Below are 26155 nucleotides of genomic sequence, written 5' to 3' on the forward strand. Positions count from 1 at the left end.
CCGAGTTTTGGATGCTCGGACTCTGGGAGCCCTACAGTCCCTTCGCGTGCCTTCTATCAAAGAGCAGAAACTGACGGTTGTTTAAACCAATCAATCCCAGAAACTTTCCTGGGTCCTGTCCAATCGGAAAATAGAAGGCCAGTTGTACTCCTGGTATTTGAAAAGGGGCTGTCCAATGAGGCGGAGTTTGAGAGGGTTGGTGTCGAGTGATTGATAACTCCGTCAACCAATAAGCACTACTATCTCTGTCGCCTCAGAAAAACCTTCACAACTTCGTCTCCAGCTGGATCTGTACAAAATCGCGTAAAATTTCACGACTCTATTTTTTTAATAAGATCATTTGGCTTAGAAACTGAAGGTCGTAAAAGCGAAGACTGGCACTCCTCAAAGTCACGACGGACAACTCGGAACCCGTTGCGGGACAAAAGTCCCCTTATCGGGGCGGTGTCAGCCCTGGACAAGCCGAGCCGCTGCTCATTGGCCCAATGGTCCTCATGATAGACGTCGTCCCAGCCCAATGGCTTCCTGCACTGGAGGCGGGTCTCACAAGGAGGCCTATAGGACCCTGCGTCGGCTCCACCAATAGGGTCAAAGCAGGGGGCGTGGCGGGAGGTTTGAAACTCGGCGTCGGGAGTTGAGGCTCGAGCTGCTGTGCACCCAAGAGAGGAATCGGGGCCTGGTAAGTGATTTGAATTAATTACTGAGTAAGTTAGAGGGACCAGCGGGCCCGGAACGAGCTGGCCTGTCAGCTGCACCAGTCATTATCTCCACAGAGGCCTCTGGCCCAGCGGCCGGACGGCTCCTCGACTGGGAACCGGGAAGATCGGGTGGTCTGCAGTCAGAGGTCAGACGTGGTCGCGGCAATGGCTGAGACCTGAGTCATTTCTCACAGGCGTCCCCTCCTCGCCCCGGGCCGGGCTCTGCCCCACCTTATTCTCCCTGGTTGAGATGGGCTCAGCCAAGAGCTTCCCAGTCACTCCGGCGCGGCCTCCGCCGCACAACAAGCTTCTGGCCCGAGTGGCGGACCCCCGTTCACCTAGTGCCGGCATCCTGCGCACTCCCATCCAGGTACTCCGGGCCGGGGTGGGGGAGGCAGAGTCGGAATTCTTGGGCTTCTGCCTAACCTGATTCTGAGAAAGCCCTCACGCCCTCCTCCTCTTTCTATTTGAGGCCTTGTTTTCCACTTTCTTAATCCGGATGGGGTAGGCGGAATGCCTGAGGGGCGTTGGCAGTGCCTGCCTGGAATATCCACCTGGGGCTAGAGACCTGGGACGGAAGAAAGAGTCAGGGTCCAGACTTGTTGTAGCCTTTGGTTCTACCAGGTGGAGAGCTCTCCACAGCCAAACGTACCAGCAGGGGAGCCGCTGGAGGGTCCCAATCAGGCCCAAGACTCAGATCCCCGCTCTCCTACCCTTGGCATTGCACGGACACCTATGAAGACCAGCAGCGGAGGTAAATGGTGGGCCCAGGGAATTTTGGTAAGGCTGTCACCTAGCGTCCGTGGGTTAGGCCAATGAAGCCATCTTCTGAGAGCTCCTTCTTAAAGGAGCCTCCATCCTCTTGCTTTGAACCAATCTCACTCTTATCTCAACATTTCTCCTCTCACCTTGATTTCTCTCTTCCCAATCCCTCACCCACCAGGGCATGAATCCTAAAGTTCCTGTATCTTTTCCTCTTTGCTGAATGGTTTGTATCATTGCGTCACTATCTCACTTGACTTCTCCCCTCTAGAACCCCCAAGCCCACTGGTGAAACAGCTGAGTGAAGTATTTGAGACCGAAGCCCCCAGATCGAATCTGCCCCCAGAGCCTGTTCTGCCCTTAGAGGCAACTTCATCTTCTGAATTGGACTTGCCTCTGGGCACCCAGTTTTCCCTTGAAGACCAGATGCCACCCTGGAGGCAGACTGAGCTCCCCTCCAAGCAGGTGTTCTCCAAGGAGGAAGCAGGACAACCCTCAGAAACCCCCATGGCCAGCCAGGGCTCGGACAAGCCCTTGAGAGACCCTGAGACTCCCCGATCTTCAGGTACAGAATCTAAGGGCAAGGTAGAGGGAAGAGAAATCGGGATAATGTCCACGGATGAGTGTAGGAGGAATAAACTGTAAGCCCCTAATTTTGGCTTTTGGCTTTATCTCCTTACCCACCCTAGGTTCTAAGCACAATAGACGGAAAGCAAATGGCAAGGTACTAGGGAGATCTCCCCTCGCAATCCTACAGGATGACAACTCCCCTGGAACTCTGACACCACGACAGGTAACGGGAGACAGGGTGAAAACCGTTACTAAGAAATCCAGGGTAGAGGGTGGGAAGCCTTTTTACCCAATCTTCGCTCTCTTGAACAACGTCCCTCCCTGCTCCAACTCACACACTGCTTTTGGCAGGGTAAGCGGCCTTCTCCCCTGAGTGACAATGCTAGGGAGCTAAAGGAAGGGGCCGTTCTGGGAACTGGACGACTTCTGAAAACTGGAGGCCGAGTGTGGGAGCAGGGCCAGGATCAGGACAAGGAAAATCAGCACTTTCCAAACTTGGTGGAGAACTAGGCCGAGTATGGCCCCAGCACTGGCTTCACCCGGGGCCTAGTGATGTTGCGTCCCCTCAACCCCATCTTTCCCTGGGAGACTGGAAAGGCTTGTTGTCTTCAACGCCCCCCTAAACTCCCAGCTCGGGGACTGAGCGCTTTCTTGGGCTGTCTTTGTGTCTCATGTGTTTCTTGTATATTAAAGAACATGGTTTTAAATGATGTTTTCAAGTGTTCTACCTAAACCTTGCAGTGGGCTTCTGTATGTAGAAAAGCAGCCTGAGGAACTTGGGTTCCCTGTCCTCCAAGCCTCTTTCACATGCTTCCCTTAAATCCTGGGGTTCCCCAGAGGTCTGTCCTTGGCGTTCTCTTGCTCTCCCTAGGTGTTCACTTCTAGGGCTTTAGCTATCATTCACTTATATTCTGGTAACTTCCAGGTCCCTCCAACTAGCCCTGACCTTTATCCAGCTGCCCTGTAGGCACTACAGAGTCAGTTTACCTAAAATTGAATTTCTGCTCTTTCCCCCAGAGCTATTCCTCATCCCATATTCTCTATCCCTGATTATACCCCCTGTTATCCAAACCTGAACTTTGGGCATTATCTTGAATGCCTCCCTTTTAATATCCCATACCCTAGCACTAAATTCTGGTGATTCTATATCTTTCATCTCTTCCCCATCCCTTTCCTTGGCTCCCTGTCCTACCGCTCTTGATTTTTTTTTTTTTTTTTTTAAGATTTTATTTATTTGTCAGAGAGAGCAAGTGAGCACACAAGCTTGGGGAGCGGCAGGCAGAGAGAGAAGCAGGCTCCCGCTGAGCAAGGAGCCCAGTGCGGGACTCGATCCCAGGACCCTGGGATCATGACCCAAGCCGAAGGCAGTCGCTTAACCAACTGAACCACCCAGGCGTCCCTCCCGCTCTTGATTTCTTGCCATCTCCCTCCTACCTTGTTTCCTTCCAGTCTCCCTTCCCACCATTTCATCAACCTACACCCGCCGCTAGGGTGACTTTTCTGAGAAGCACAACTGACCATGTGACTCCGCCGCTTAGAACTCTTCAGTGGTTCCCCATTGCCCTTAGGATAAAGTCTCCGCTGGTATTCAAGGTCTTCTGTAATCTGATTCTTTCTCAACATAACCTTCCTATACATACGCATACATACGCAGATGGGGCGTATGCCCTGCTGGCCACCTGGTGAATATCTTCTGATCTGTCTCAGGCCTTCTCCATGAGGCCTAGGCTTTCATCTCCACCCTACTTTCTGCCCCCAAGCTCTTTGGTACCCAGCCTTTATCACTGCACCTGTAATATCTTATTACTTAAGTTGGGCCTGTGTCTTTTTGGAATAGAAGTGGGGCAGAAGCCAAACATCACAGACATACCGGGGCACTACACTTTATTGCAGGTCCTTTAGGAGGGAAATAAAGAAGGTAGAAAGGGGAGAAATCATGAAGAAAGGGGCCAGGATCCTAGTGGTGCCAGAGCCATAGTCACAGGATGGAGCACCCTCTGCCACCCAGGTCTGGACAAAGGTAGTGGCTCTGGGGGAGGAATTCCAGGGCCTGGGGCCTCAGACTGGAAGCCTGGTAGGCCTGCCAAGGGCTAGGGGAGAGGTCAGTTGTCCTTGCCCAGTGAGGAAGAAGCTGCAGGACGATGGAGAGGGGAGGCTATGGGAGGAGATGGGGCAGTTCTTTGCCCCTGTGTCCCTGCTGCTGCCTCCCATAGGCATACCCCCATTTTCCCTGCTGCCCTCAAAGGACAAAGCTGGGTGGGAGTGGCAGCTGGGGTGTAGAAGAAGAAAACCTTAAAAGAAATCTTAAAAGAAAATTGGGCAGGGGAGGGGGCAACTGAGTGTCTTCATGGCCTTTTACCTCCCCTCCTCCAGCCTCCTTAGTTCCAGACTTTGAGGAAGCTGTCCCAGGAGCCAGTGGCCACAGCCATCCCATCAGCTGTGACCCCCAGGCAGCTGACCCTGTTGTCATGGCCAGAAAGGATGCCTGAGGAAGAGAGAGAGGAGTCAGCCTGTTTGCCTGTGCTGCTTTGGCAGAGAGCGCATGTGCATCTGCAGGAATCCTAGGTTAGATTGGCCATGGACTCAGCCTCTGGTGGGGACTCAACGAGGATTACCCTAAGGGGCAGGGTTTCTCTTGAGGCCAATCTCTGTGGAGGGCGGGGTGGGGGGCCAGGAGGGACAGGAAAGGTCGGCAGTGTCGGTGTGCTATGAAAAAAGCAAGGAGCACCTTGATGGGCACTAGAAAATGGGGAGGTTGCTCTTTAGTCTCATTCCTGAGTCTCCAAATGAAGAGACTGAGGCCCCAAGAGAAGTGACTTGCCCAAGGGCTCTCAGATCCTAAGCAACAGAATTCAGATTTGGATCCTGACTCTCTGGCCAGTGTTATTTTCATTCAGCACCTGGCCTCTCCCAAGAGAAGCCACACTATCTGATTCAGCTTCAGACCAGGGTGGTTCTAGTTAAGTCCCAAGGTTGGGGTCACGCTAGATCTCCTTGATTCTGCTTATTACAGTTCCCTGAGATTGCCCTTTTCTCCAGTGGATGCCCCTGACACTTCAGAGGCCCTGGAAATCCAGAAGAGACTGGACATCCCCAGATCTCGGGTGACACCGGAGCTCCTTTGGCAGGAAGCAGCTAGAGCATTGGGCGGTGGAGAAGGGCCACTAGAGATGATGGTCTAGGTTGGGAACCAAGGAGGACTGGATTCTAGGGGCAGAGCTCAGAGTCATCCAGCAATTAGGAGCAGTAGAAAGAGGGTCCCCAAAAGGGGAGCTAGTAGGAAGGTCCTTCCAGCCGAGGTGGTGGCGGGGTAGGGGGGGGTGTTGCTGGCCGGCCCTTACCCACACGCTCGCACTTCATGGAGTCCCAGATGTTGCAATTGAAGTCGTCGTAGCCTGCAAAGAGCAGACGGCCGCTGAGGGAGAAGGCCACGGATGTGATACCACAGATGATGCTCTCATGGGAGTAGGCAGTCAGCTCCTGGTCTGCCCGCAGGTCAAACAGGCGGCAGGAGGCGTCGTCCGAGCCTGTGCAGATGGCCTCTCCGTTGGGGAAGAACTGAGAGTACAGGTGGCAAGGGGGTCAGGACTCAGCCCCGGGCGCCTGCTACCTCTCCCGCCCTCTCCCTGGCTCCCGCCCTGGTGGCTCCAGCGCAAGCGCTTTCCCTCAGGCTCTCTGCCCGGCCCTTCCCCAGCACTCTTCATTTCTGACATTTATCCCAGCCAGCTGCATGCCAGTTGGCCACCCGACACCCATCGCTCGGCCCCTCGCCACCCCGCAAGCAGGCAGGCATTATTTGCACGCTGCGAGGCTGAGGGAGGGCGGGCGGCTTGCCCAGGGTCACATGGCTAGAAGGGCGGCGGCTGTCCCTGACTCCGGGCTCAGGGCTGGATCAGGATGTGGACGTGCAGGGCCAAGTGTAAATGCGTGACCTGAATCTCATCACGAGGAAATGTCAGATAAACTCAAAGGGATGGAAAGCCTAAAGAAAATTGAGTGGCACTCTTCAAAGATGTCAAGGCCCCGAAAGACAAAGAAAGATAGAAAAAAGGTTCCAGTTTAAAGGAAACTGAAAAGATACGGCAAGGAAATGTGATGCATGTTCCTAGACAGAAAAAAACACGGCTATTAAGGACATTCGTGAGATAATTGGTGAAATGTGAATATAGGCTATAGACTATATTGTGTCATTGTTCAATCTGATTTTAAGAATTATACTGTGACTACGTTAGAGAATGGCCTTGTTTTTAAGAAATACACACTGAAGTATTTAAGGGGTAAAGAGGCATGATATCTGCAACTTACTCTCCAAAGAGGAAAAGAAAAGGTAATAAAACATATCTATGTCCACATCTAGGTGTATGTGTCTGTCTTTCCATCCGTCCCTCCCTCCATCTACAGAGAGAGAATGCTAAAGCAAACGTGGTAAAAACGTCAGCAGTGAATATGGGCGAAGGGTAGATGGAAGCTGATTGGGTTACTCTCGCAGCCTTTCTGTAAGGTGAAATCATTCCAACCAGGAAAGTTACAAAGAGGGGGTGAGGGAGCTGGGGAAGGGATGAAGGATGGGGGGGCTGGTGAGGAGGTCCCGGGAGTTGGGGCACAGAGGGGGGCTCACGCAGATAGCGTTGATGTCCGACTCGTGGCCAGTGAAAGTCTGCCGACAGGTTCCCTCCCGCACGTCCCAGAGCTTAGCGCTGGCGTCACAAGCGCCCGAAATGAAGAGTTTGAAGTCAGGAGAGACGGCCAGACTCATGCAGTCCCCCGTGTGCCCCACAAACACGGTCTTCTGCTGCCCAGTCTCGATATCCCACAGAGCACTGCCGGGAGGAGGGGCGGCTGTCACCCTGTCACGGAAAGCCCAGGACAGAGCCACGCCCGAGCCCCGGCACCCACAGGGTTCAGTCCTCACCAAGTGGTGTCCCCGGAGCTGGTCACGATGTTGTTGTCATCCAGGAAGCGGCAGCAGGAGAGATAACCTGGGGGTGGGTGAGGACAGCGGCTGGGCTGCAGGGCCACATCCCTGGGCCTCTCACAACAGGGACGGGAAGAGAGGGTCTCTCACTCACCTGTGTGAGCAGAGAGCTCCCGGCTGACCTTGACATTGCCCTCACGGGACTTGAGGCTGTAGATGGAGCACATGTTGTCCAGCCCCCCACATGCCACAAAGTTCCCTGATGGGGCATAGGCACACGTCATGACCCAGGAGGAGCGCAGCGGGATGGCGTGCACCTGCAGGAGGGTGGGAGGCAGGACCTGAGCTGAGCTCCCAGGTGGGGAGAGCACTGGAGGGGAGGCACAAAGCCCCCAAGGAATCACAGGGTGATGGGAGGGCTGGGGAGGCAGCTACCTTATTGGTGGTATAGGTGTCCCAAACGATCAGCTTCCCGTCTTGCGAGGCACTTACCAGCAGCCTGGGGAGAGGGCACGCCACGTCACCCAAGCCTCTCCTTCCTGCCTGTCCCCCCACCCCTGGGTGCCCCTCAAGCCTCACTTGGAGTCGGTGGCCCAGTGCATGGCATAGATCTTGGCCAGGTGTCCCCTTAACGTCCGCCGCGTCCGCATCTGGACTCTTCCCACGACCTCGAGGCCCGACACCAGCTGCAGAAAAGGGGGCACTAGAAATCAGGGTGAGTAGGGTACATGCCTAGATGTCAGCATCACAGCCACCGATCTGGACCAGTTTCTGTTCTGTGCCAGGCTCTGGGGTCAGGCTCCCAGCCTTAGAGAAATAAGTCCCTGCCCTGCGGCGGCTTAAACTGAGGTGGGAGAGACCGGGCATGGCCAGTGGCACGTTGCCAAGTGTTGAACAAGCATCTCTCCAGCGCGGGCTAGCGGCGGAGGTGGGGGCGGGAGAGTGATGTCCATCGTGGAAATACTCCCACCTTGACCAATTTCAAGCTGCCAGTGTGAAGTCACTGAACACGGACTTGGGAAGAGAGGGGCACATCCGCTGTCCTGAGCCGCTAGGAGCCCGGCCCCCCACGACACTGCCGCATGTCTGTCTCTTCCACTGGCTACCCGGGGCAGCCCCGTGACCCTGAACTGCACCTCCTGAAATTTGCGGTCCTATGTCCCTTACACTCCATCCAGCCTCTCGATTTTGGCTGGGGCTCAAGTCAATGGCCTTGACTTGTCATTTACTTGCTTTGTTGTCCTGGGCAAGTTGCTTACCCTCTCTGAGCCTGTTTGCTCATCTGTAAAACAAGGTTTATAGCATCAACTTCTGGGGTTGTTGTGAAAATTAAATGAAATTATGTATTGAAGCAGCTTAGCCCAGTGTTGGGCTCACGGCAAGCGTTCAATGTTCACTCTAACTATTAACGTATTTAATCCAACATAAGATGACACCAACTCTATGAAGCACCATGCTTTTAAGTATCACTGAGAAAGAAAAAAAAATGCTGCCAATTATAATTGTAAGGCATCGTCTATTTTGGGCTGCATCTTGATCTCAGAGATGTCAAAATGTGAAAAGATGTGACTTTAGAATTGATGACATACACTATTAGAAAACTAGAAACTGCTCTATAAGGGCTTTATGATTTACAAAGTGCCATCCCTCTTCATCCTCGCCACACCGTGAGGGGGTATAACCGTTCTCACTTTACGGTTGAGGACTGAGACAGCATCTGCATCCTTAGCTTCCAATAAGGTGCCTGGCCCACAGCAGATCTCACTAAATGTTTGTTGAATGAATTAATTAATGCCGTTCCTCATTCCAAGGACATGCTGTACTAAAGCTCAGGCGCCAGGCTCTTGCTGGTCGGGGAGCTCCCCTCCCCTCCACTCCCCTCCACACTCCCCTCTGGCCCTGCCTCGGCGGGGGGGGGGGGGGGGGGACAGGAGGTCTCACCTCTGCCAGAGTAATGTCCGCACAGGCTTTCCGGGCATCCTGGGGGGGGAAAGCAGTCATCAGGGGGTCATAAGGGCAAGGTGGGGGTAGTGGCTGCATGGGCCTCTGAGGTAGGTGGGCTTGGGGCTCTAGGGTTTGGGGGGCACCTCAAATATGAGATCCAAGTTCAGGAAGTCTCTGGTCCCTGCCAGGTCAGGGGTCTCTAAGGTTTCACTCAAGAGCAAAGCCGGCCTCCTTCCTGCCCCCACCCACCACCCTGGTCCACACTCCCTCATGTCCTGGGTTCCATGTTTTCTGGGGTCCCCCAGTGGGAGAGTTGTGGGGTTACTGCAATCTGCTTCTTGAGCTGCTCTGCTTCCTGCCGCAGCTGCTCCATCTCCCCCATGGCTGACAGGTTGAGGGGTAGTTCCGGCTCCTGTCAGGAACATGGGGTAGGTGTAGGGGGTCCCCACCAGGCCATGTTCCTGTCCCTCACACCCGCACCAGACTCCAGGCCTGCAGCCCACTACAAGAAGTAGAGAGATGCCTGGGGGAGGGGGCCCGCACCAGCTCCCCACGAGCCCCTCCGCGTGCGGAGTCCTGTGCGCCAAGCCCGGCCCTGCCCGAGCCCTCCCTGCAGCCCCGGCCCCGGGCAGCAGAGCCGCGCCAGCTCCCTCTTACTTGGACTCTGACTGGACCTCTCCTGGGTTTCCAGCTCCGGTGCCCAGGCGCCTCTCTACTCCCTCAGCTGCGACGCCAGCCCGTCACCTGCCCCGGCTCTGCTGCCAGAGGAGCTGGCCTGGCCTGGCCCCAGCTCCGGGGGGGTTGGGGGGGGCACTGACAGAGAAGGTAGGGCCAACGACGACAACATCAGGCAAATGAAATCAGCTGGCAACGGCGGGGGCCGAGGCAGGGAGCGAGAGAGGGCAGGAAGGGAGGTGTGTGGCTTCCAGACAGACTTGGGCCCAGCCCGGGGCGGGGGGGGGGCTTAGGTGGGAGCAAGAGTTTGGGGCTATAGAGAGGAGCAGCCCCCCACAAGCCCCGGGGGGAGGAGGGGTGGAAGGGGGTGCTTCCCTGGCCAGTCTCCCTGTAGGCAGAGATAAGAGCATCAGGCCCCTTGGGATTAGAGCAAAGCTGTGAGGATTAAAGGTTGGGGTTTGGGAGGGGTACAGAAGAGAAGCAACCACAGCCCAGTGCCCCCACCCCCCACCCCAGCCCCCACCAATGCTGATGATCGTGGCAGTCAGGGCGTGCCTAGCAACCAGCCCAGGAGCCAGAATATGAGGGTGAGAGGTAGCCCATTATCAACACCCAAGATTTCGTCCCTAAGTTCAGGGTTGCGGGGAAGGAGGTTCAGGTGAATATGGGGAGGGTACAGGCAGGAGCTGAGATTAGATGGGACTGATCTGGATAATCCTTCTTCTCAACAAACCCCAACCAGCTGCCCCTGGGTCTGATCTGGGGGCGGGGAAGGTACAGGGGATCCAGAGAAAAAGACTGGACAGGGTGGCCCCTGCTTTGAGTGGACAAAGGGTGGGAAGTGGGGCTCAACCCCGACCTGGCTTCCATCTGGGATTTGGCCCACTCCTTGCCCCCATGACTCACAGGGTCCTGCTGGGGTTGTGAAGGCTGGAACCCGAGGGATCAGGCGGCCCTACGTCTTGGCCAAGCTGGGAGAGGGAAGACAGGGCTTAGAGTTGGAGGCCCAGGGAGCAGCTGTCTGGGTCTGGGTCCATTTGCATATGGGGAGCAGGTGGCTGGGAGTTCCCTGACAAATCACAGGCTTTGAGCGGCCCCGCCTCTGGGAGGCCCAAAGACACCTGTCTCCTCCCAGGCCAGCCACAGGCACTGCCCACTGCAGACACCACAGAAACCGTGATACCCTTGTCTGGGCCCTTGACTGAGGGATCTTCAGTTCTTTATTACAGGCTGGGACAGGGCACTGGGGTTAGCCTCCCTCTCATCCTCCACACGTGAAGCAGTCAGGCCCTCTCCCCTGCCATTTCTTTCCAGGGAGGCATCGTGTCCTCGGTCTGTCCTCGGGCTGGAGGTCCATCAGCCAGGCCTGGTGAGCTCTAGGCTAGTCTGTGCAGTGTCCTCTGAGTCCAGGGCTGGACAGCCCTTGTGGTCCCCAAGGTAGTAGGGGTGCAGGGACAGACAGCTCACTGTTCTGCTCCCAGCACATGGGGGTTTCCTGTGGGTCCTGGCATCAAGGCGGCCCTTCACAAGTCAAGGGGCCACATCCCCAAGGAGCTGGCTCAGTCCCTCACAGTTCCTCTCGGAGCCGAGGCGGTTTCCCAGCCTTGTCCTGGACCCGCGGAAGCCTGCGGCTGGGGGGTTCCGGGGAAGGGTCTTTGCTGGGCATTTCTTCCTCCTCCTCCTCCTCCTCCTCCGGCTCCTTCAGCAGCTCTTTGGCTTCTGTCCACTCCTGGGGAGTAGAGCGGAGAGTCTGGCCCAACCTCCTGCATCACCTTGCCCCCAAGGACCCTCCCTGGGACGTCTCGGCCCCTGCCCCTCATCCTTCACACACCAGGAGAGACAGCCCTTCCTACTCCAGCTGCTGCTCACCTGCTCCCTGTGCTCAGGCGCCCACGTGTGCCACAGTGCCAGGGCGCAGCGCCGTCCCCGCGTCACGGCCCACACACCGTGGGGGTTCTCCCCACCGGAGCTGAAGGCCACGAGGCGTCCACAGCGAGGACGAACCTGAGCCTGAGGGGTGAGGGCAGGTTCAGCGCCACAGATGGGTGCTCTCAGAGCACTTGGCCCTGACTCCCTACGGCAGGTGGCAGGCCGGGGCGCAAAGAGTTCAGCTCTCCTGCCCCTCACTTCCCATTCCTTAATTCAGGGACCATCCTGGGGGGAAATGGGAAGTTGGCCTCAACTTGGGGAGCACAAATGCCAGACTGAGGCTAGAGGAGTCAGAGCCAAAGGAAAGGGGGCTCCGTGGAGGGCCTCCCCACCCCCTGCCCAGGCCTTGACTTTTCCTGCTCAACCTTTGAATCCCAGGTGTGAAGCAATCGGAGGGTATGAATGCAGTACCAGACTCTGGGTACTGGGGATAAGGATCTTGGGGATATTTTTCTACCTCAGAGAGGCCATGCATCATCGGTAGCTGGTGGCAGTTAGCAGAGAAGGAGGTAACTGGGTAAGACAGAGCAGCAGATGACGCAAAATCACTGTCCCTCTCCTTCTGCCCAATTCCAGCCCCTGGTTTCTACCTGGACTAGGGCCTTGGGGACCTGCGCTTTATCCACCCTCCTTGAGGGAGTGAGGCAAACACTGAAGGCAGGGTTTGGAAGGGCCACAAGAGATCTCCCGGGGAGGTGTAATCAACCTTTACTAGAACCCCCGAAACCCAGACACATGGTAGAGAGGGCAGGGGAAGCCAGAAAGGAAAGAAAGGGTTAAGGGGGCCCCAGCCATTTCCCTGCATTTGTCTCTGGGAAGCTCCTGTTTTGAATTCAGAGCCCACAGCTGGGGTCCCCGCCACACCCCCACGCCCCCCACCCGGCTTACTGTGACCGTGAGCGCATTGGGCTCTGTGAAGAACAGGTCCCCACCGCGGAAGTCTTCGTTGAGGTAGAGAAGCCCACTGCAAAGGGAGGAAGGCGCAGGCAGTGAGACCGCAACCCAGGCCCACCCACCTGACCCCTGGGGGGGCTGCCCACCTGTAGTCTCGATAGGTGTAGGCTGGGGGCTCCCGCCAGCACTCCCCGGTGTCGGGGTCCAGGACACAATTGTCTGCATGCACCGGGTGACTCAGGTCCATGCGCTGGTCTTGCTCTCCTGGGAAGCATAGGGGCCTGGTGCATGCCCCTGTGCCCATCCACTGCAGCCCACACTCCCCCTGCAGCTTCGGGGAATCACGGCTGGACAGAGGAGCCAAGCCCTCACCCGGGCAGGGGAGTCAGAAAGCCCACCAGGTTTGGGGATGCGGAGGGGGTGCAGTGCCCAACAGAGGCCCGGGGTTGGGGAGGAACAGCTAGGCTCCCTGGTGGTTACCTTCTATGGCACTCCGGCACACCAGGTGGGTGAAGGAAAGATGCAGGGGCCGCTCCGGGGAGAAGTAGGCCTGTGTCAAGGTCCTCACGCGCTCACTCACCTCCAGAAGCAGCTTAGCCCCCTGACTGCCCACGGCCCCAGCCTGAGCCAGCTGCAAGCAGGGAAAGGAAGGGTGGGAAAGGAGGGGGCAACAGAAGGGTGGCCCTGCCCCAGCCCCTGCCCTACTTCCATTGCTCTCCACCCATGGATTTGGTCTCAGCAGCCAGCTCTGTCCATCAGCCCAAACTGCTCCTTCCATTGGCTCCGTGACCATCACCCAGGTCCCGAGGTCTCAGAACACCTCCCCTCCCACTGCCCTCAACTCTAGGCAGGGGACTCAGGTGCTCTCAGTCCACGGGAGAGGCCCAGGCGCGGGCACCCAGCCTCCTGCGTACCCTCTTCTCTGGTTCTGGGCATCAGACCAGAGCATGGGAGCCTCCTCTTACCTGTGCAGCCTTGAGCACTGTGAGCCCCTCGAAGCGCTCATGGGGGGTGTGAGGGGAGCGGCGGCCACGATAGCCAGACCTGGCTCCGGCCTCAGTGGCGTCCTATGGAGGGAGAGAGGTGGCTGGGGAATCTCACTCCCCGGGTCCCAGCCATCCCCCACCTCACTGCCCACAGGGCTGCAAGACCTTCCTCCAATCCTCCCACTCCCCGGAAGAGGCTAGAAGCCCCCAGGGTTCCATGCTGGCTCCCTTCCCTGAGCTGCTGCCCCTTCCCACAGAACGACTATCTTCAGGTCTACATTGTCACTCTCTGGTAAAGATCTGGAATCCCACTGGCTGAGGGGGCTGTGCCCAGAGCTCTGGAGAGCTTCCTAGAGTGGGGAAAGGGCCTCTGAGAGGGTAAGGGCCGTTGGGGAAAGGGGGCAGGAAGGGCTTGATCATTCGTTCCTGATGAGCCAAGGATAGAGGAGTCTCTCCAGAAACAGGGCGCTAGCAGGAAGTTTGAGAGTCAGCTGGGTCCCGGCTGGCTCGACATGGGGAGAGAGCCGAGGTGCCTCTCTCTGACACCCTTGACACACTCTTGGAGAATGTGACAACCCTTGATGCTGAGCCCCAACTACCCAACCACCTCCACGAGTCTCATTACCTGGGGGTCTCCTGGTATTTGGATGTCCCTTTCCTGACACCTATTCTTTTGTCTGCTTTCTGCAACCCCTACCCAGTTACCCTGTGTATAAACCCTATCTCTGAGAGACCACCTACTCACCCAAGCCATCTAACCTTCCATGCTTGTATTTATTTATTCAACAAATCTGTACTGAGCACTTCCTATATTCTAGGCACTGAGGATACAACCATGAACATGAAAAGGTCCCTGCTCTCATGTGGTTTATATTTTGAGTAAACAAACAAACAAACAAACAAACCAGATCGATTCAGATGGGGATAAAGGGTATTTAAAAAATTAAAATAGAGCTACAACCTTGAGAGTGCCCAGGCAGTGGTTAGGGGACAACTAATTGATGAGTGAAGTGACATCTAAATTGAAAGCAAATGATATAAAGAAGCCACTTGAATATGTGAGAGAAAAAAATGTTCCAGGCAGCAGAAACCACAGTGCAAAGGTCCTGAGGCCAGAATGAATCCAGTGCGATGGAGGAACAGAAAGAAGGGCTGATACTTGGGAGTTATCCCTGACTCCATCCTTTCATCCATTGTCTCCCACATAGATTTAGTGCTGAACTTCTCTATCTTTGACTTTCTAAATATTTCTCATCTGTCCGCCTCTCTTCATTTCCTTGAAATGAGGACCTAACCTAAGGCAGTAGCACTCCGGCATCACCCCAGAAGCCTCCCCTCCTTGCTTTCCTCTCCCAGTGCATTTCCACAGTGCCTCTAGAGGGATCTACCGGTTCTGCAGGATGGTGACTCCAGACCCTGCTCCTGCTAATGCATGGGGACTTAAAACCTAACCCCTCCTTAAATTCTCCGATAAGTTGTCCACGGTCCACAAACTCTTTGGCAGGGGACAGAAGGCCCTTCGCCATCTCGCCCGTGCCTCCACCTCCGGCTTCTCTCCCCTCTACCTCCTCTGGATAACATACAGCCAGATGACACAGCGCCAGCTAATCGTGAGGGCTTTTTATATTCTTCCAACAGCCTTACCAAGTACTACCAGGGTCCTCACAACAACCCTAAAAGAACCCACTGTATTTAGCCCCATTTTATAGATGAAGAAACAAGGCTCAGAGACATTAAAATACATTGCACGTGGGGCGCCTGGGTGGCTCAGATCGTTAAGCGTCTGCCTTCGGCTCAGGTCATGATCCCAGGGTTCTGGGATCAAGCCCCACATCGGGCTCCTGGCTCAGCGAGGAGCCTGCTTCTCCCTCTCCCTCTGCCTCTCTCCCTGCTCATGCTTTCTCCCTCTCTCTCTCTGTATCTCTGTGTCTCAAATGAATAAATAAAATCTTTAAAAAAATAAAATAAAATAAAATACATTGCATGAGGTCACCCAGCTAACCACTGTTGGGGCTGGCCCAAGCCCTTAGCTCCTGTATTCTACTGCAGGTGTCAGAGACCCCCCCCCCATTCTTCTTCCTTACGGCCTGGCTCTCCTCCCCTTCTCTGCCTTGTTAACTCATCCTTAAGACTGAGCTCAAGGGGCGCCTGGGTAGCTCAGGCGGTTAAGCATCTGCCTTGGGCTCAGGTCATGATCCTGGGGTCCTGGAATCACGTCTTGGGATCAAGTGCCTGTGGCCAGCTCCCCGCTAAATCGGCAGTCTGCTTCTCCCTCTGCCCCTCCCCTGCCGTGTGCACGCACCGCACATGGGCGTGTGCGCACCCTCTCTCTCAAATAAATAAATAAATAAATAATTTTTAAAAAAAGACTGAGCTCAAATGACCCCCCCAAATGCCCCCCCCCCCCCCCCGGTAAGCCTTCTGTGATTTGGCATTTCAGCGTTCCTATTTGGATGGGTACATGCTTCTTGTAGCAAACTTAGCCCTCGCTCTAGTGATGTGTCTCCACGTCTGATTCCTTCTCTGTACAGTGAGCTCCTGAATGCACATCTGTGCTCATCTCCCTCTCCCTGGAACCTAGTAGTTCTGAGTACGCAGCAGATACTCAGTGAGTGTGTGTAGAAGGAAGGTTAACCTAGAATGAAGATGGAAGCTTCCCCAAATGGCGGGCTTCACCTGGTGAATATGGAACATTCAACCCAAACCAGCAGGGGATGCAACGGATGGGGAAAGTAGCCTCTATGTCCACTCCACCACTGGCCAAGCCGATAATTAAACTCTTGGCTAACCAGGGAATTCTCACCTGCACACTCACCCTTTTTTATGCCTTTACGTTTTTTGGTTTGTTCTTCCTACCAATTTCTAGCAAAATTCCTTTGTAAAGAGTATCCATCCACCCCAGGCCGGCTAAGTTGAGAGAAACGGGACGTGTCCACCGCCATGCGGGGTAGGGGACAAGGGCAGTGCCTCTGGAGAACCAGAGAGGGCAGAACAGGGGGCAGGCGGGCTGTGCCTGAGGTCCCTAACTAGCCGACGGTGCCACCTACTCACAGGTCTTCTTACCTTGGCCAGCTGCAGCAGCACCCCACACTCGGCCGGGGTGAGCAGCCCGTCCAACACCACCCGCTCGGACCCATTCAGCTGTCTTGCATCCTGGGTCAGGGTTACCCCCTCCAGGAGAAGCACATCTGCGGGGGAAGGGACAGGGCAGAGGGGACTGAGCTCCCCCTGAGGGCAGGCCCAGCCACGTGGCTGGCGGCCCCCCAGGCCCTCGGGGCTCCTGCTTCCTGCTCTCCCAGAAACCTACCCTTCCAGTGAGTCAAGGGCTTTGGCTGTGACGGCTCATGGTCCCAAGGCCTCTTCTCTTGATCCTCTCTCAGGGGTGAGAGACATGCTCAGTGCATGTGCCCGCCAGTCCGGACCCATCTTCCCCGGACCTCCCAAGATGCCCTCCCCCACCTTCCAGCTCCAGCCAGGCCCCTCCTACCACAGGGCGTCTCCTACCTGAGCTTTTCTCTCAGTGCCTCGGGGATGACAGCTGCTGGGGTCCAGGGATCCTGGGAGAGTCAGGAAAAGCGCAGTCACCCAAGTCCAGCCCAAATCCCTGACATTATTAGACTCTGATCTACATTAAAGTCCTCCTGCTTCCAGAGAGGAAGGCAGAGGTGGGACAAGCCCCGGACTCGTTGTCGGGAGCCCCAGGAGTTGGGCCAAACTCTACCAACAACTGCTCACGAAGCACTATTTGTCAGGTGCTTTTCTAACAGCTTCATCCACTGAAGTGGAGTGCATGGAGATTCATCATGTAATGTTCACGATAGTTTTAATGAAACACATTGTATTAATGTGCCCATTTTGCAGTTGAAGACTCTAAGACACAGAGAGGTAAAGTAACATGCCCAAGATCACACGGCTAGTAAGCGACAGATTTGGGATTCTTTAGAGGGGCACCTCGTGGCTCAGTTGTACAGCATGTGACTCTTGATTTTGGGGTCCCGAGTTCCAGCCCCATGTTGGGTGTGGAGCCTACTTAACATACATACATACTGAACTAGCTTTAGAGCCCACGCTTTGAGCCAGCAGTTCTCAACCAGGGAGATTTTGCACCCCCCCCCCAGGGGATATTAGGCGACGTCTGGAAACATTTTTGATTGTCATGACTCAGAGAATTGACATCTACTGGGCAGAGGCCAGGGAAGCTGCTGAACATCCCACGATGCCTAGGCAAGCCCCCTTCCTCTCCCCTACAAAGAATGATCAGGTAAAAAATGTCAATGGTGCCAAGCCGGTTGAGAAAATGCCTTACGTTATTGTCCTAGCAGTGAACAAACCCTCTGCCCTTCAGTTTCCTCATAACTACCACAAAAGAACAGTAACCAAAGCAGCAGCAAGAGCAGAGCCTTCTCTACCATGTAGCAAATGATACGGCGTCAAGCACTCTATGAGATAGATCTGATGTGCCCATTTTACAGGTAAGGAAATTGAGGCTGAGGCAAGTGAAGGTCCAGAGCTTGTTTATGGCAGAGAAGAGACCAACACTTAGGCCTGCATGACCCCAAAGTGGCCCTCTCCTACAGGTACCTGCCTCTGTCCCTGAGACACTGCAAACGCCTCTCCAAGCCTCCCAGGGGTGTGGGAAATGGGAAGCCTTGTTGCAAACCAGAGTGACACAAATGTAGGGCATCACTGTTCTCTTCCTCCTGGGGGAGCACTGAGTGGCAGGATAGGGACAAGGGGAGATACTCACAGGATCCTTGAAGCTGGTTCCCAGGTGCTCCATGGCATAGTAGAGCTGTCTCTTCTCCCCCAAGGATCGAAGGATGAAGTGCTGGATGTCCTGAGGCAGGGTGGGAGCAGGGAGAAAGGGGTGAGACGAGGAGAAGTAGAGTGGGGCAGGGAAGTTAAGGCTGGAGGAGAGCCTGGCAGCCCCCGGTTCTAGAGGACAGCCTGCATGCTCCTAAACCCTTCCATGTGCCTTCCTGTTCAACAGCTTTAGGGCATCTGGGCTCAAGGTGGGGGGCGGGGGGGGGGTTATGCGCATATGACTGTGGCACAGGAGGGCACATAAGGGGGGTGAGGTGAAGGCAACGGCGGATGGGCTGCCACCTGGACTCAGAAAGTCGAGTCTGCAGTGGGGAGCAGGGAGGGGAGACAAATCAGATGCTGGACTTGGGGTTGCCTGCGGTGACTAAAAGGGGGTACAGAGTCCAGGTTACTTCTCAGGTCTATTTGATTTAGGGTAAGTATGGAGCAGAGGGTTACCTCTCTTGGCCTGAGACCAGGTCTCGGCTCTCCCAGCTGGGCCTGGTACTCGTTCAGAGCCTTCTTGGCAGGCTCATCCTCCGGGTAGAAGAGCAGAACACTCAGGACATTTTCCATAGCCTGGGACAGATTCCCCACTGGAGATACAGTAATAGGGCAGGGTGGGGCACGGAGACTGAGAAAGACAGTGGTCCCTGGGCAGAGCCAGAGAAGGTGGTCTCCCGATGCCAAACAACTCCAAAGCCCCCATCCCAACTGGCAGGCACACTCATCCATTGCTTCTTTCCAAAGCTTACTCAAACATACCTGAGCTGGATAGGCAGAGTTCAAAGGGGAGGAAGAGAGAAGGGAGTTAAAGGAAGGTGAGAAGCCGCAAGGGCAGAAGGAGCCCTGGGACCCATCTCCTGAGCTTTCCACAACGGCACCAAAGGAGAGCAAATGAGAGTCCTCCTGACCAACTACAGATCCAGAGACAGACAGGAGGGACGGAGAGATGGGGCTCAGGATACCATCAGAGACAAACCTTCACTTCCCCTGTTTCCAACCCACGTCACCCCCAGCGCCCAGCCTTCCCCAACTGACCCTGAGCATGAGCCTCGTGAAGCCGCCTCAGCTGGCTGGGAAGGAAGTCAGGGACAGGGAAGCTGCGTCCAGGACGCGTGGCCGTGTCCCCTACACAGCGCTGCCGGCACTGCAGGACCCGAATCCAGTGCCCTGCAGACAACACACGTCACCCATTGAGCTTGTGACGCTCCTCTCTGTGGGGCCGGGAATCCCCATTACCCGCATCCCCATTACCTGCAATGGTCTCATAGAGGCCCCCCTGGCTCCCGGCCCCTTCCTCCTCCTCTTCCTCCCTCTGCTGCTCCTCGGGCCCCTCACAGCCAGCCCGGCAGCTCTCCATCTGGGCCAGGCTCTCCCGCAGGGCCTCCTCTAGCCTGGGCAGTGCCAGTCCTGCCTCCTGGCGCCCCAGTAGCTCCAGGCCATCGTCATAGGCTGCCTATGGGGGAGGGGAGTGGGCAGTCACCTGAGCTCCTGGAGGCAGGGTGCCAGACAAGATTGGGAGGCAGAAAGAAGGGGAGGGGTGTTGGTCTCATCTGGGGTGTGGGCTCCAGGTCCCACTTCACCTTGGGGAATATAGGGTGGGCCTCGGGATCAGAATGGTTGAACAAGGGACTTTAGTGTAGTGATCCTCGGGAAGAAAACCAAGCCCCAGAGAGGGACTCTCCATCCAGGCTTACTGAGGACAGGACCCAGGTCTCCTGATGCCTGAGCCACACAGGTCCCAGTCCAGGGAACCCTGTGTATCTGGCCAAGGGGTCTCACCCAGTGTGGCGGTGTCTCCAGGTCCCGGAAGCTCTGGGGCCGCACCCGAGACATGCGTCTGTACTTAGCCATGTCCTCCCGCATCTGCAGGTGTGCTGGGTTTGCTACAAAGAAGGTGTGTGCTGCCGCAGCGGCCAGGTCCAACTTCTTCAGCTGAGAAGCACGAAGGAGGAGGGAGTCAGGGCCCTCAGGTAGGGGTGTTGGACCTCTGCTGGCTCACTCGCCCCCCCCCCCGCCACACACACACACACACACACACACACACACACACACCTGGAACTGCGCCAGGGCTTTCTGGAAGACTTGTCAGTCAGAACTGCCCACTTCCCAACCTCCAGCGCCCCTAGAAACCAGTATGCCGGGGGAGCTCAGAGAAGAGGGGTCTGAAGACTTTGGAGTGGGTGCGGTATTGACAGAGGGACCTCAGGGCCTCCGTTTGGGAGACAAGGTGCAATGGATGGCTAAGTGAGGTGGGGAAGTGGGGGAGCCCTGAGCCACCAGCAAAACCCGCTGGTCTCTAGGACCCTGGGCTGAGGTGTGTGTGGCCACCCCCCCCCCCCCCCCCGCAGCCACGTAGGCTATAGCTACCGAACTGGTAGCTGCGCAGCGTCCACTGCCCGCCCCCCCCCCCCACGCCCGGCCTCCCGGCTCCTCAGCCTTGGCCCTGCCCTGCAAAGGCTCACACTCAATTCCCCCCCCGCGCCGTGCTTCCTGTGCAGCGGCGGGCTTCCCCCCATCCCCTCCGCTTCACTATCATCCCACGTAGGTCTCAGTAAGACCTAACGTTTCAGGCCCCTTCCCTCCATCTCCGATCTCCTTCCACCCCGCCTCAGGAACCCATCCAGCCCTGCTCCAGCTTTGCTCCCAATCTCCCTTAGGCTGTCCCTCGGCGACCTCAATGGGTATTTGGCGTGGTTTGGATGGGACAGACTCAAAAGGAGAGGTCCGCCGACCGCCCCCGAGCGCTCCCCCCCCCACCGCCCCGGAGTCCCGGGCGCCGACATTCCGCCCTCTCCCGGCGAGCTCCAAGTAGCGGCGCAGCGTGGGTCGGGGCGGGATCCCCGAAGGGGCCCGGGCGGCTCCCGCACCTGATAGTAGGCCCTCTGCAGGTAGTTGTAGGGCTCCCGGCGGCGGAAGGCGTCCCGCAGCGCGCTCCCCACGCGGAGCCGCGCCGCGCCCCCGGGGCCCAGCCTCTGCGCCCCGCACTGGGTCAGGCACTCGGCCCGGCGGAGCGCCGCGCGGAGCAGCAGCCGCTCCCAGGTCCCTCGCGCCGGGCCCGGCCCGGAGCCAGGCCCCGGGGCGTCAAGCAGCACGGCGGGGAGCGCGGCCCCCGGCTCGGCCGCACAGCGCGCCCCACAGTCGTGGCGCGCGCGGCCCAGCGCCGCCTGGCTCCGCAGCGCCTCCCGCAGCAGTGCCACGGCCGGCGCCCAAGCCCCGGCCGCGTAGGCGCGCAGCCCGTCGGCGTAGAGCAAGTCCGGGGCCTGCGGGGGCGCCCCCGGGGACAGCGGGGCCAGGCCCGGGGGCTCGGGGGACCCCGGCGGGGGCAGCAGCAGCAGCAGCAGCAGCAACCGGAGGAGCCGGAGCATGGTGCCAGGGGCGCCGGCCGGCTGCCGAAGCGGAATGCGGGAGCCGAGAGGGGGAGAGAGAGAGAGGGAAGGGGGAAGGGAGAGGGAGGGGAAAGGAAGGAGAGATGGAGAGGAGGGAGGAGAGGAAGAGAGAAGGAATGAGCGCGAGCCAAGGAGAGCCGATGCGGCCCAGGCTCAGCCCTGGGAGAGGCCAATACGAGAGCCAGAGACGTCGGGAAGCCTGGCAGAAAGTGGAGACAGCAGTCTTTAAGACGAGGGACGGTGTGGGACGAAAAACAGGCCCTGAAGAGCAGATGGCAAACGGCTGGCACTGGAGCGGGACTGGTGCTTTGGAAAACAGCATGGGGAGCCTCTTCGGACCCTTGACTCCAACCCCTGGGGCCCCCGGTCTCAGAGTAACTACTGTAGCTCTGTTCCCCTCCGCTCTGTGCCTCCCCCACCCCCACTCTTGGGTCCAGGACAAGGAGAGTGGATGCCTCCCACACATCTACCCACACCCACTTTTGCAAAATGAGCCTTAGAATGCAGCATGGGATGCGGGCCTGTGACACCAACTCAGGCCCAAATCCTTTCCTGCCCAGAAAGTGAGGCCTAGGTGGATTTGGGGGAAGGAGAGTTGGGGCATGGCACATGGAATCACACTCTGAAACTACTTCCACAAATCCGGACAGAGATCCTTCACACCCCAAAGCAGCAAACTCGATTGTCTCCCCATGCCCATGCCCAGCACAAGATGCTCTGTGTGTGTGTGTGTGTGTGTAAAGTGACAGAAGTTTATTAATCAAGGATACAGAAAAAGCTCTCAGGAGTGAGAGGGGTCCCGACAGGGTTGCCACAAGATGCTCTTATTATAAGCCTGTCCCTCTGTATGTCTTCATGTTTGAGTTTGTCTTTTTCCACGTGTATTTCTGGGCCTCTGGTCACTGCCCCTGCTCTATTTTGTCCTTTATGAGCCTTTCCACCCCCGAGCCTCCCACCATACCCTCTGCCACCCTAGCACACAGGACACCGAGGTTTCCATGGTAACACTTCAGGCTTTAATACGGTTTGCTAAGGGTGATGGAAGGTGAGTTAGGGCATCTGGTCATTGAGATGGGAGACAGCAGGGGGCTCCAGGCCCCAGATCCAGTGCCCACCTCCACGGAGTCTGGAGGCAGCTGCCCTAGGCTTAGGGCCAGAACTGGTGTTACTCAGGGCCCCTCCCCTGAGTCCTGCAGGCCCACTTGGGCTCACAGGGTCAGCTGGGGGAAAATGGGGTTACCTGGGCCCCAGGATCCTCCCCAAGGTCTTGCACTCCCTTCACCTCCTGTCAGGGAGCAGCGTCTCCCTGCACTTAACCCCAAAGGAAGTCCAACGGCTCTGCTGTCAGGGGACCCAAGGGAGAGCCTGCGGGGTGAGAGGCCCAGGGGCCTGGGCCGGCGAGGAGAGGGCCCTGGCGAAGCAGTCGGAGAAGGCAGAGGTGTCTCATCAATGAAGGTGGTGATCTCTTCCCGGAAGAAGCCAGGACCCCGTGGGGGTCCCCCACCTGACCCCAACATCCCACCCTCCAAGAATTGGCGAAGGCTGGCTAGCCCCCCACCTTCAGCTTCCTCCTCATCCTCCTCATCCTCCAGCCTTTGTCTTCGTCCCAGGTACTCAGGAGGGCCCCCGAGGGCTCGGCTCTGGGCCGGGAGGACCCGGATGTCATCAGAGGATGACCACTTATGCAGGATGGAGCCTGGTGCCCGAGGAGTAGAGAAGATGTTGGTCTCATCGTGGGACAGACGGCGGGACAGAGGGACCTGGGGAGAGGAGCCGGCAGACCCAGAGGTGCTATAGGGAGCAAGCAGGGGTAGAGGCAGGAACCGAAGTAGGGACTCGGTAAGATGGTCCCACCCCCTTAAACTTTTGGAAAACATCCTGTGATGGGCAAACCTGGTTCTGAGAGGTCTGAAGGGGAGCCTCTCTTGCCACACGTTTCTTTCACCTACCCCTTAGGTGCCCTGCAGGCCAGGGCTAGGGAGTGGGGAGTCAGGATGGTCAGCAGAGATTGGAGACAGGTAGTAATGGGGTACCCAGAACAGGAGGTGCACTCCCTAGCCCCATACCTGTAAGTAGTGGACCCTCTCAAGAGGAGGAAAGAGCATGTGCCTTCCAGGCAGCAGCTTCACCTGGGAGGGGTCCCTGCCCCCTGGTCCTGCGGCACCATTAGCATCAAAGCGCACTTTGCACACTCGGCCGTCTGCATAGTCATCACAGCCCCCATCTAGGAGAGAAAAGGGGCAGGGTGGTTACAGACAGGAAATGCCCACTCCCCTCTCCACCCCCACCCCCTTTCAAACCTCCTGCCCCCTTTACAAGCTCCCAGGAGAATCCTGTTCCCACGAGCCTGTAAGCTCCAAGAGGAAAAGCAAGAGTGTCTAACGTCTGTTGCATTCATTGCTAAGTCCCTAGTGCTCCATACGTATAGACATGTTTATTGAAACAGCTGCAACCCCACCCCAAGAACTGTCCCTATAGCTGGGGGTCTCTCTCAGGGAGCTTAGCGTCCCCTTAGTTCCACAGCCTTCCTTGACGGTTGCGTTAGGACTCTGGACTGTTTCTCAGGCATTCGGCCTGGAGAGTGGAGGCAGAGCTGGGTAGTGTGGGCTTCCAGAGGGAAGCCGCCGCCGGGTGGAGGGAGCCCTCGGCGCAGAAGGAAGCGATGGGTGTACCTCGGGGTGCGGGATTAGGGAAAGGGAGTCAGCCCACGGGCGGCGCCGGTTCCGTCCAGCAGGGGGCACTCCAGGGCAGCCCGTCCCCACACAGGGAAGGGCCGGCAGAAAAGGGAGCCGAAGCCCGGGAAAGCCAAAGCCCAGTCCCTCCTCTGACCGTCGTCGCCTTCCTCCTCGGACATGATGGCCACGCACTGCTCCCACACCGTGCGCACGTCGGCCCGGTAGCGCTCGCAGGACCAGATGAAGGAGGGCAGGAGCAGCGTCTGTGCCATGGAGCACCACAGCACAGCCAGCACCATCCACGGCGGGGCCGAGTCCGACTTAAGGGAGAAGAAGCTCACCACCTAGCGGGAGGATGGGGAATGGCGCGGGGTCACGACCCAGCGCCCAGAGGTCCCCCTGGGCCCCGGATCCAGGGTTCTAGTGCAGTGGCTGGGCAAGAAGGAAGGGATGGCCCAGTTCACAGAGGCTCAGGACAGAGGCAAAGTCGGAGGTGGTGATGGGACGAACAGAGGGCAAGGGCCTGATTCAGAGGAAGGTCGGGGGCAAGGACTGGAGACAAAGCCCTGAGGTCCAGAGGGACAGAAACAGACGTGGTACAGAAAAGTTGAACACAGAGAGAAATTTGGGAATCGGGACTAGATGGGGATGCAAAAAGCGGGGGTGGTGGGGTGAGCTCTCTGGGCTTTCCACCGGAGTGCTCAGAGACCCTGTGGTATATCCCAAGAGTGTTAGGGAATGGAGACTGGAGCTGGGCTGCTGGATGGTAGGGCTGGGGGCCGAAGCGTGGAGCCACAGGATAGATGGTGGAGCTGGAGGATGGGTGGTGGAGTTGAGTAGTAGAAACTGGAAAACACAACGAGGCTGGGGGTAATGGGAACGAGGAGATGGATGATGGAGGTGGGGGGCTCACAGATCTAGCGGGGGTGGGCAGAAGAGAGGAAGGTGGATGGCAGAGCTGCTGTATGGCGGATGGACTTGGAGGTCAGGTGATTGTGCTGGGGCCTGGATATTGGGAACAGCAGGCGGGGGACCCCAATCTCACCAAGATGGGCACCCCTGTGAGTGAGTCATAGAGAAAGACGATGGCGCTGACCAAGTTGGTGACCTGCAGGGATGTCTTGGCCGACTCGGAGCCGTCCAGCGAGGACCGCCGCTTCCCTCTGGCATCCTCCACCACAATGGCTGGCACCTCAAAGGCTGGCCGGGTACCCAACGCCCCTGGCCCACCCCCCTTGGCCCCGCCCCCCACCCCTGCTCGCCGGGCCAGCCGAGCCCTCCGGGGCCGGGCCCACAACGTCTGGTAGAAGGTGATGGCCACACAGACCAACCCCATGACAATGCCCCCAAGTAGCAAGAGGCTGAAGCAGACGCCAAAGCCCAGGCCAATCTTGGAGACTATGAACTGGCAGCCGCGGGCGTAGTAGCGCTCGCCATTGTTGTGCCAGCCAATGGAGGGCAGCGTAGAGAGGATGAAGCTGACCATCCAGATGCCCATGACGGCGTGCAGCGCCTGCTTCTTGGCGTTGCTGAGACGGTAGTTGACGGGCCAACGCACCATCCACATGCGATGGTAGGAGAGGGAGGCGACTGTGAAGCAGGTGGCCAGGGCCAGTGTGTAGTAGGTGGACACAAACACCTTGCAGATGCTCTCGTTCCAGTCATAGTCGGAGGAGGCCTGGCGCCGGAGCTGCACCACGGCGAAGGTGGTGAGGGGCACGGCCGCCATGAGTATGTGTGTGCCCGCCAGGAAGCAGAGCAGCAACTCCAGCGGCTTGTGCTTCTGCTGCTTGGCCGAGATGCTGAGGATGATCCAGGCATTGGCCAGCAGTGCCAGGAGCCCACAGGCCAGCCAGGACAATGCGTTTGAGCGCAGGGAGGCCTCCTCTGCCCCTGCCCCTCCCCGAGCCAT

The 26155-nt window shown here is 57.4% G+C and overlaps 4 protein-coding genes across 6 annotated transcripts; 1 reads left to right on the forward strand and 3 right to left on the reverse strand.

The window, feature by feature from the left end:
• Positions 1-55: 55 nt before the first annotated feature.
• On the forward strand, positions 56-2774 carry CDCA3 (cell division cycle associated 3). Of its 2 annotated transcripts, none has more exons than XM_035028342.1 (6): positions 56-679; positions 774-1068; positions 1323-1452; positions 1732-2025; positions 2150-2253; positions 2382-2774. In XM_035028342.1, exons 2-6 carry the CDS (start codon positions 949-951, stop codon positions 2538-2540), a joined length of 807 nt encoding a protein of 268 aa, XP_034884233.1. In that variant the 5' UTR covers positions 56-679; positions 774-948; the 3' UTR covers positions 2541-2774. The 2 variants fall into 2 exon arrangements, with proteins under 2 accessions (XP_034884233.1, XP_034884234.1); XM_035028343.1 differs by having other exon boundaries at positions 893-1068.
• Positions 2775-3865: 1091 nt separating this feature from the next.
• Positions 3866-10040, reverse strand: GNB3 (G protein subunit beta 3). Of its 2 annotated transcripts, XM_035028341.1 has the most exons (10): positions 9547-10040; positions 9215-9301; positions 8887-8925; positions 7525-7631; positions 7381-7444; positions 7100-7262; positions 6943-7009; positions 6649-6850; positions 5372-5588; positions 3866-4515 (listed from the first exon to the last, which is right to left on the reverse strand). In XM_035028341.1, the coding sequence occupies exons 2-10, from the start codon at positions 9269-9271 to the stop codon at positions 4409-4411; spliced, it is 1023 nt and encodes a 340-aa protein (XP_034884232.1). In that variant the 5' UTR covers positions 9272-9301; positions 9547-10040; the 3' UTR covers positions 3866-4408. The 2 variants fall into 2 exon arrangements, with proteins under 2 accessions (XP_034884232.1, XP_034884230.1); XM_035028339.1 differs by having other exon boundaries at positions 8887-9301.
• Positions 10041-10766: 726 nt separating this feature from the next.
• P3H3 (prolyl 3-hydroxylase 3) lies at positions 10767-21547 on the reverse strand. The gene is made up of 15 exons (XM_035028344.1): positions 21050-21547; positions 19962-20114; positions 19434-19635; positions 19218-19349; positions 18636-18772; positions 18121-18210; positions 16878-16930; positions 16681-16748; positions 16437-16561; positions 13353-13454; positions 12868-13018; positions 12534-12651; positions 12382-12457; positions 11434-11574; positions 10767-11293 (listed from the first exon to the last, which is right to left on the reverse strand). Exons 1-15 carry the CDS (start codon positions 21545-21547, stop codon positions 11132-11134), a joined length of 2208 nt encoding a protein of 735 aa, XP_034884235.1. The 3' UTR covers positions 10767-11131.
• Positions 21548-22576: 1029 nt separating this feature from the next.
• Positions 22577-26155, reverse strand: GPR162 (G protein-coupled receptor 162). Its single transcript, XM_035027894.1, has 4 exons — positions 25289-26155; positions 24398-24587; positions 23635-23792; positions 22577-23328 (listed from the first exon to the last, which is right to left on the reverse strand). The coding sequence occupies exons 1-4, from the start codon at positions 26153-26155 to the stop codon at positions 22777-22779; spliced, it is 1767 nt and encodes a 588-aa protein (XP_034883785.1). The 3' UTR covers positions 22577-22776.

This window comes from Mirounga leonina, unplaced genomic scaffold, assembly GCF_011800145.1.
Source record: "Mirounga leonina isolate KUSES-001 unplaced genomic scaffold, KU_Mleo_1.0 Mir_201, whole genome shotgun sequence".
Lineage (NCBI taxonomy): Eukaryota > Metazoa > Chordata > Mammalia > Carnivora > Phocidae > Mirounga > Mirounga leonina.

Bases quoted from the DNA above. Each gene is read 5' to 3' on its own strand.
- P3H3 (XM_035028344.1), bottom strand. From the start codon at position 21,547: ATGCTCCGGCTCCTCCGGTTGCTGCTGCTGCTGCTGCTGCTGCCCCCG. The intron at 16,931-18,120 runs GTGAGTATCTCC...TGACTCTCCCAG, and splicing joins GAACCAGCTTCAAGGATCCT to GATCCCTGGACCCCAGCAGC. The intron at 12,458-12,533 runs GTGGGCAGCCCC...CTCCCTTTGCAG, and splicing joins TACACCTATCGAGACTACAG to TGGGCTTCTCTACCTCAACG.
- GPR162 (XM_035027894.1), bottom strand. From the start codon at position 26,155: ATGGCTCGGGGAGGGGCAGGGGCAGAGGAGGCCTCCCTGCGCTCAAAC. The intron at 24,588-25,288 runs GTGAGATTGGGG...TCCTCCCGCTAG, and splicing joins TCACAGGGGTGCCCATCTTG to GTGGTGAGCTTCTTCTCCCT. The intron at 23,329-23,634 runs GTATGGGGCTAG...TCCTCTCCCCAG, and splicing joins AGAGGGTCCACTACTTACAG to GTCCCTCTGTCCCGCCGTCT.
- CDCA3 (XM_035028342.1), top strand. From the start codon at position 949: ATGGGCTCAGCCAAGAGCTTCCCAGTCACTCCGGCGCGGCCTCCGCCG. The intron at 1,069-1,322 runs GTACTCCGGGCC...TGGTTCTACCAG, and splicing joins TCCTGCGCACTCCCATCCAG to GTGGAGAGCTCTCCACAGCC. The intron at 2,026-2,149 runs GTACAGAATCTA...TACCCACCCTAG, and splicing joins TGAGACTCCCCGATCTTCAG to GTTCTAAGCACAATAGACGG.
- GNB3 (XM_035028339.1), bottom strand. From the start codon at position 8,985: ATGCAGCCACTACCCCCACCTTGCCCTTATGACCCCCTGATGACTGCT. The intron at 6,851-6,942 runs GTGAGGACTGAA...TCCTCCCGGCAG, and splicing joins AGCTCCGGGGACACCACTTG to TGCTCTGTGGGATATCGAGA. The intron at 5,589-6,648 runs GTGAGCCCCCCT...CTGTACTCTCAG, and splicing joins CGGACATCAACGCTATCTGC to TTCTTCCCCAACGGAGAGGC.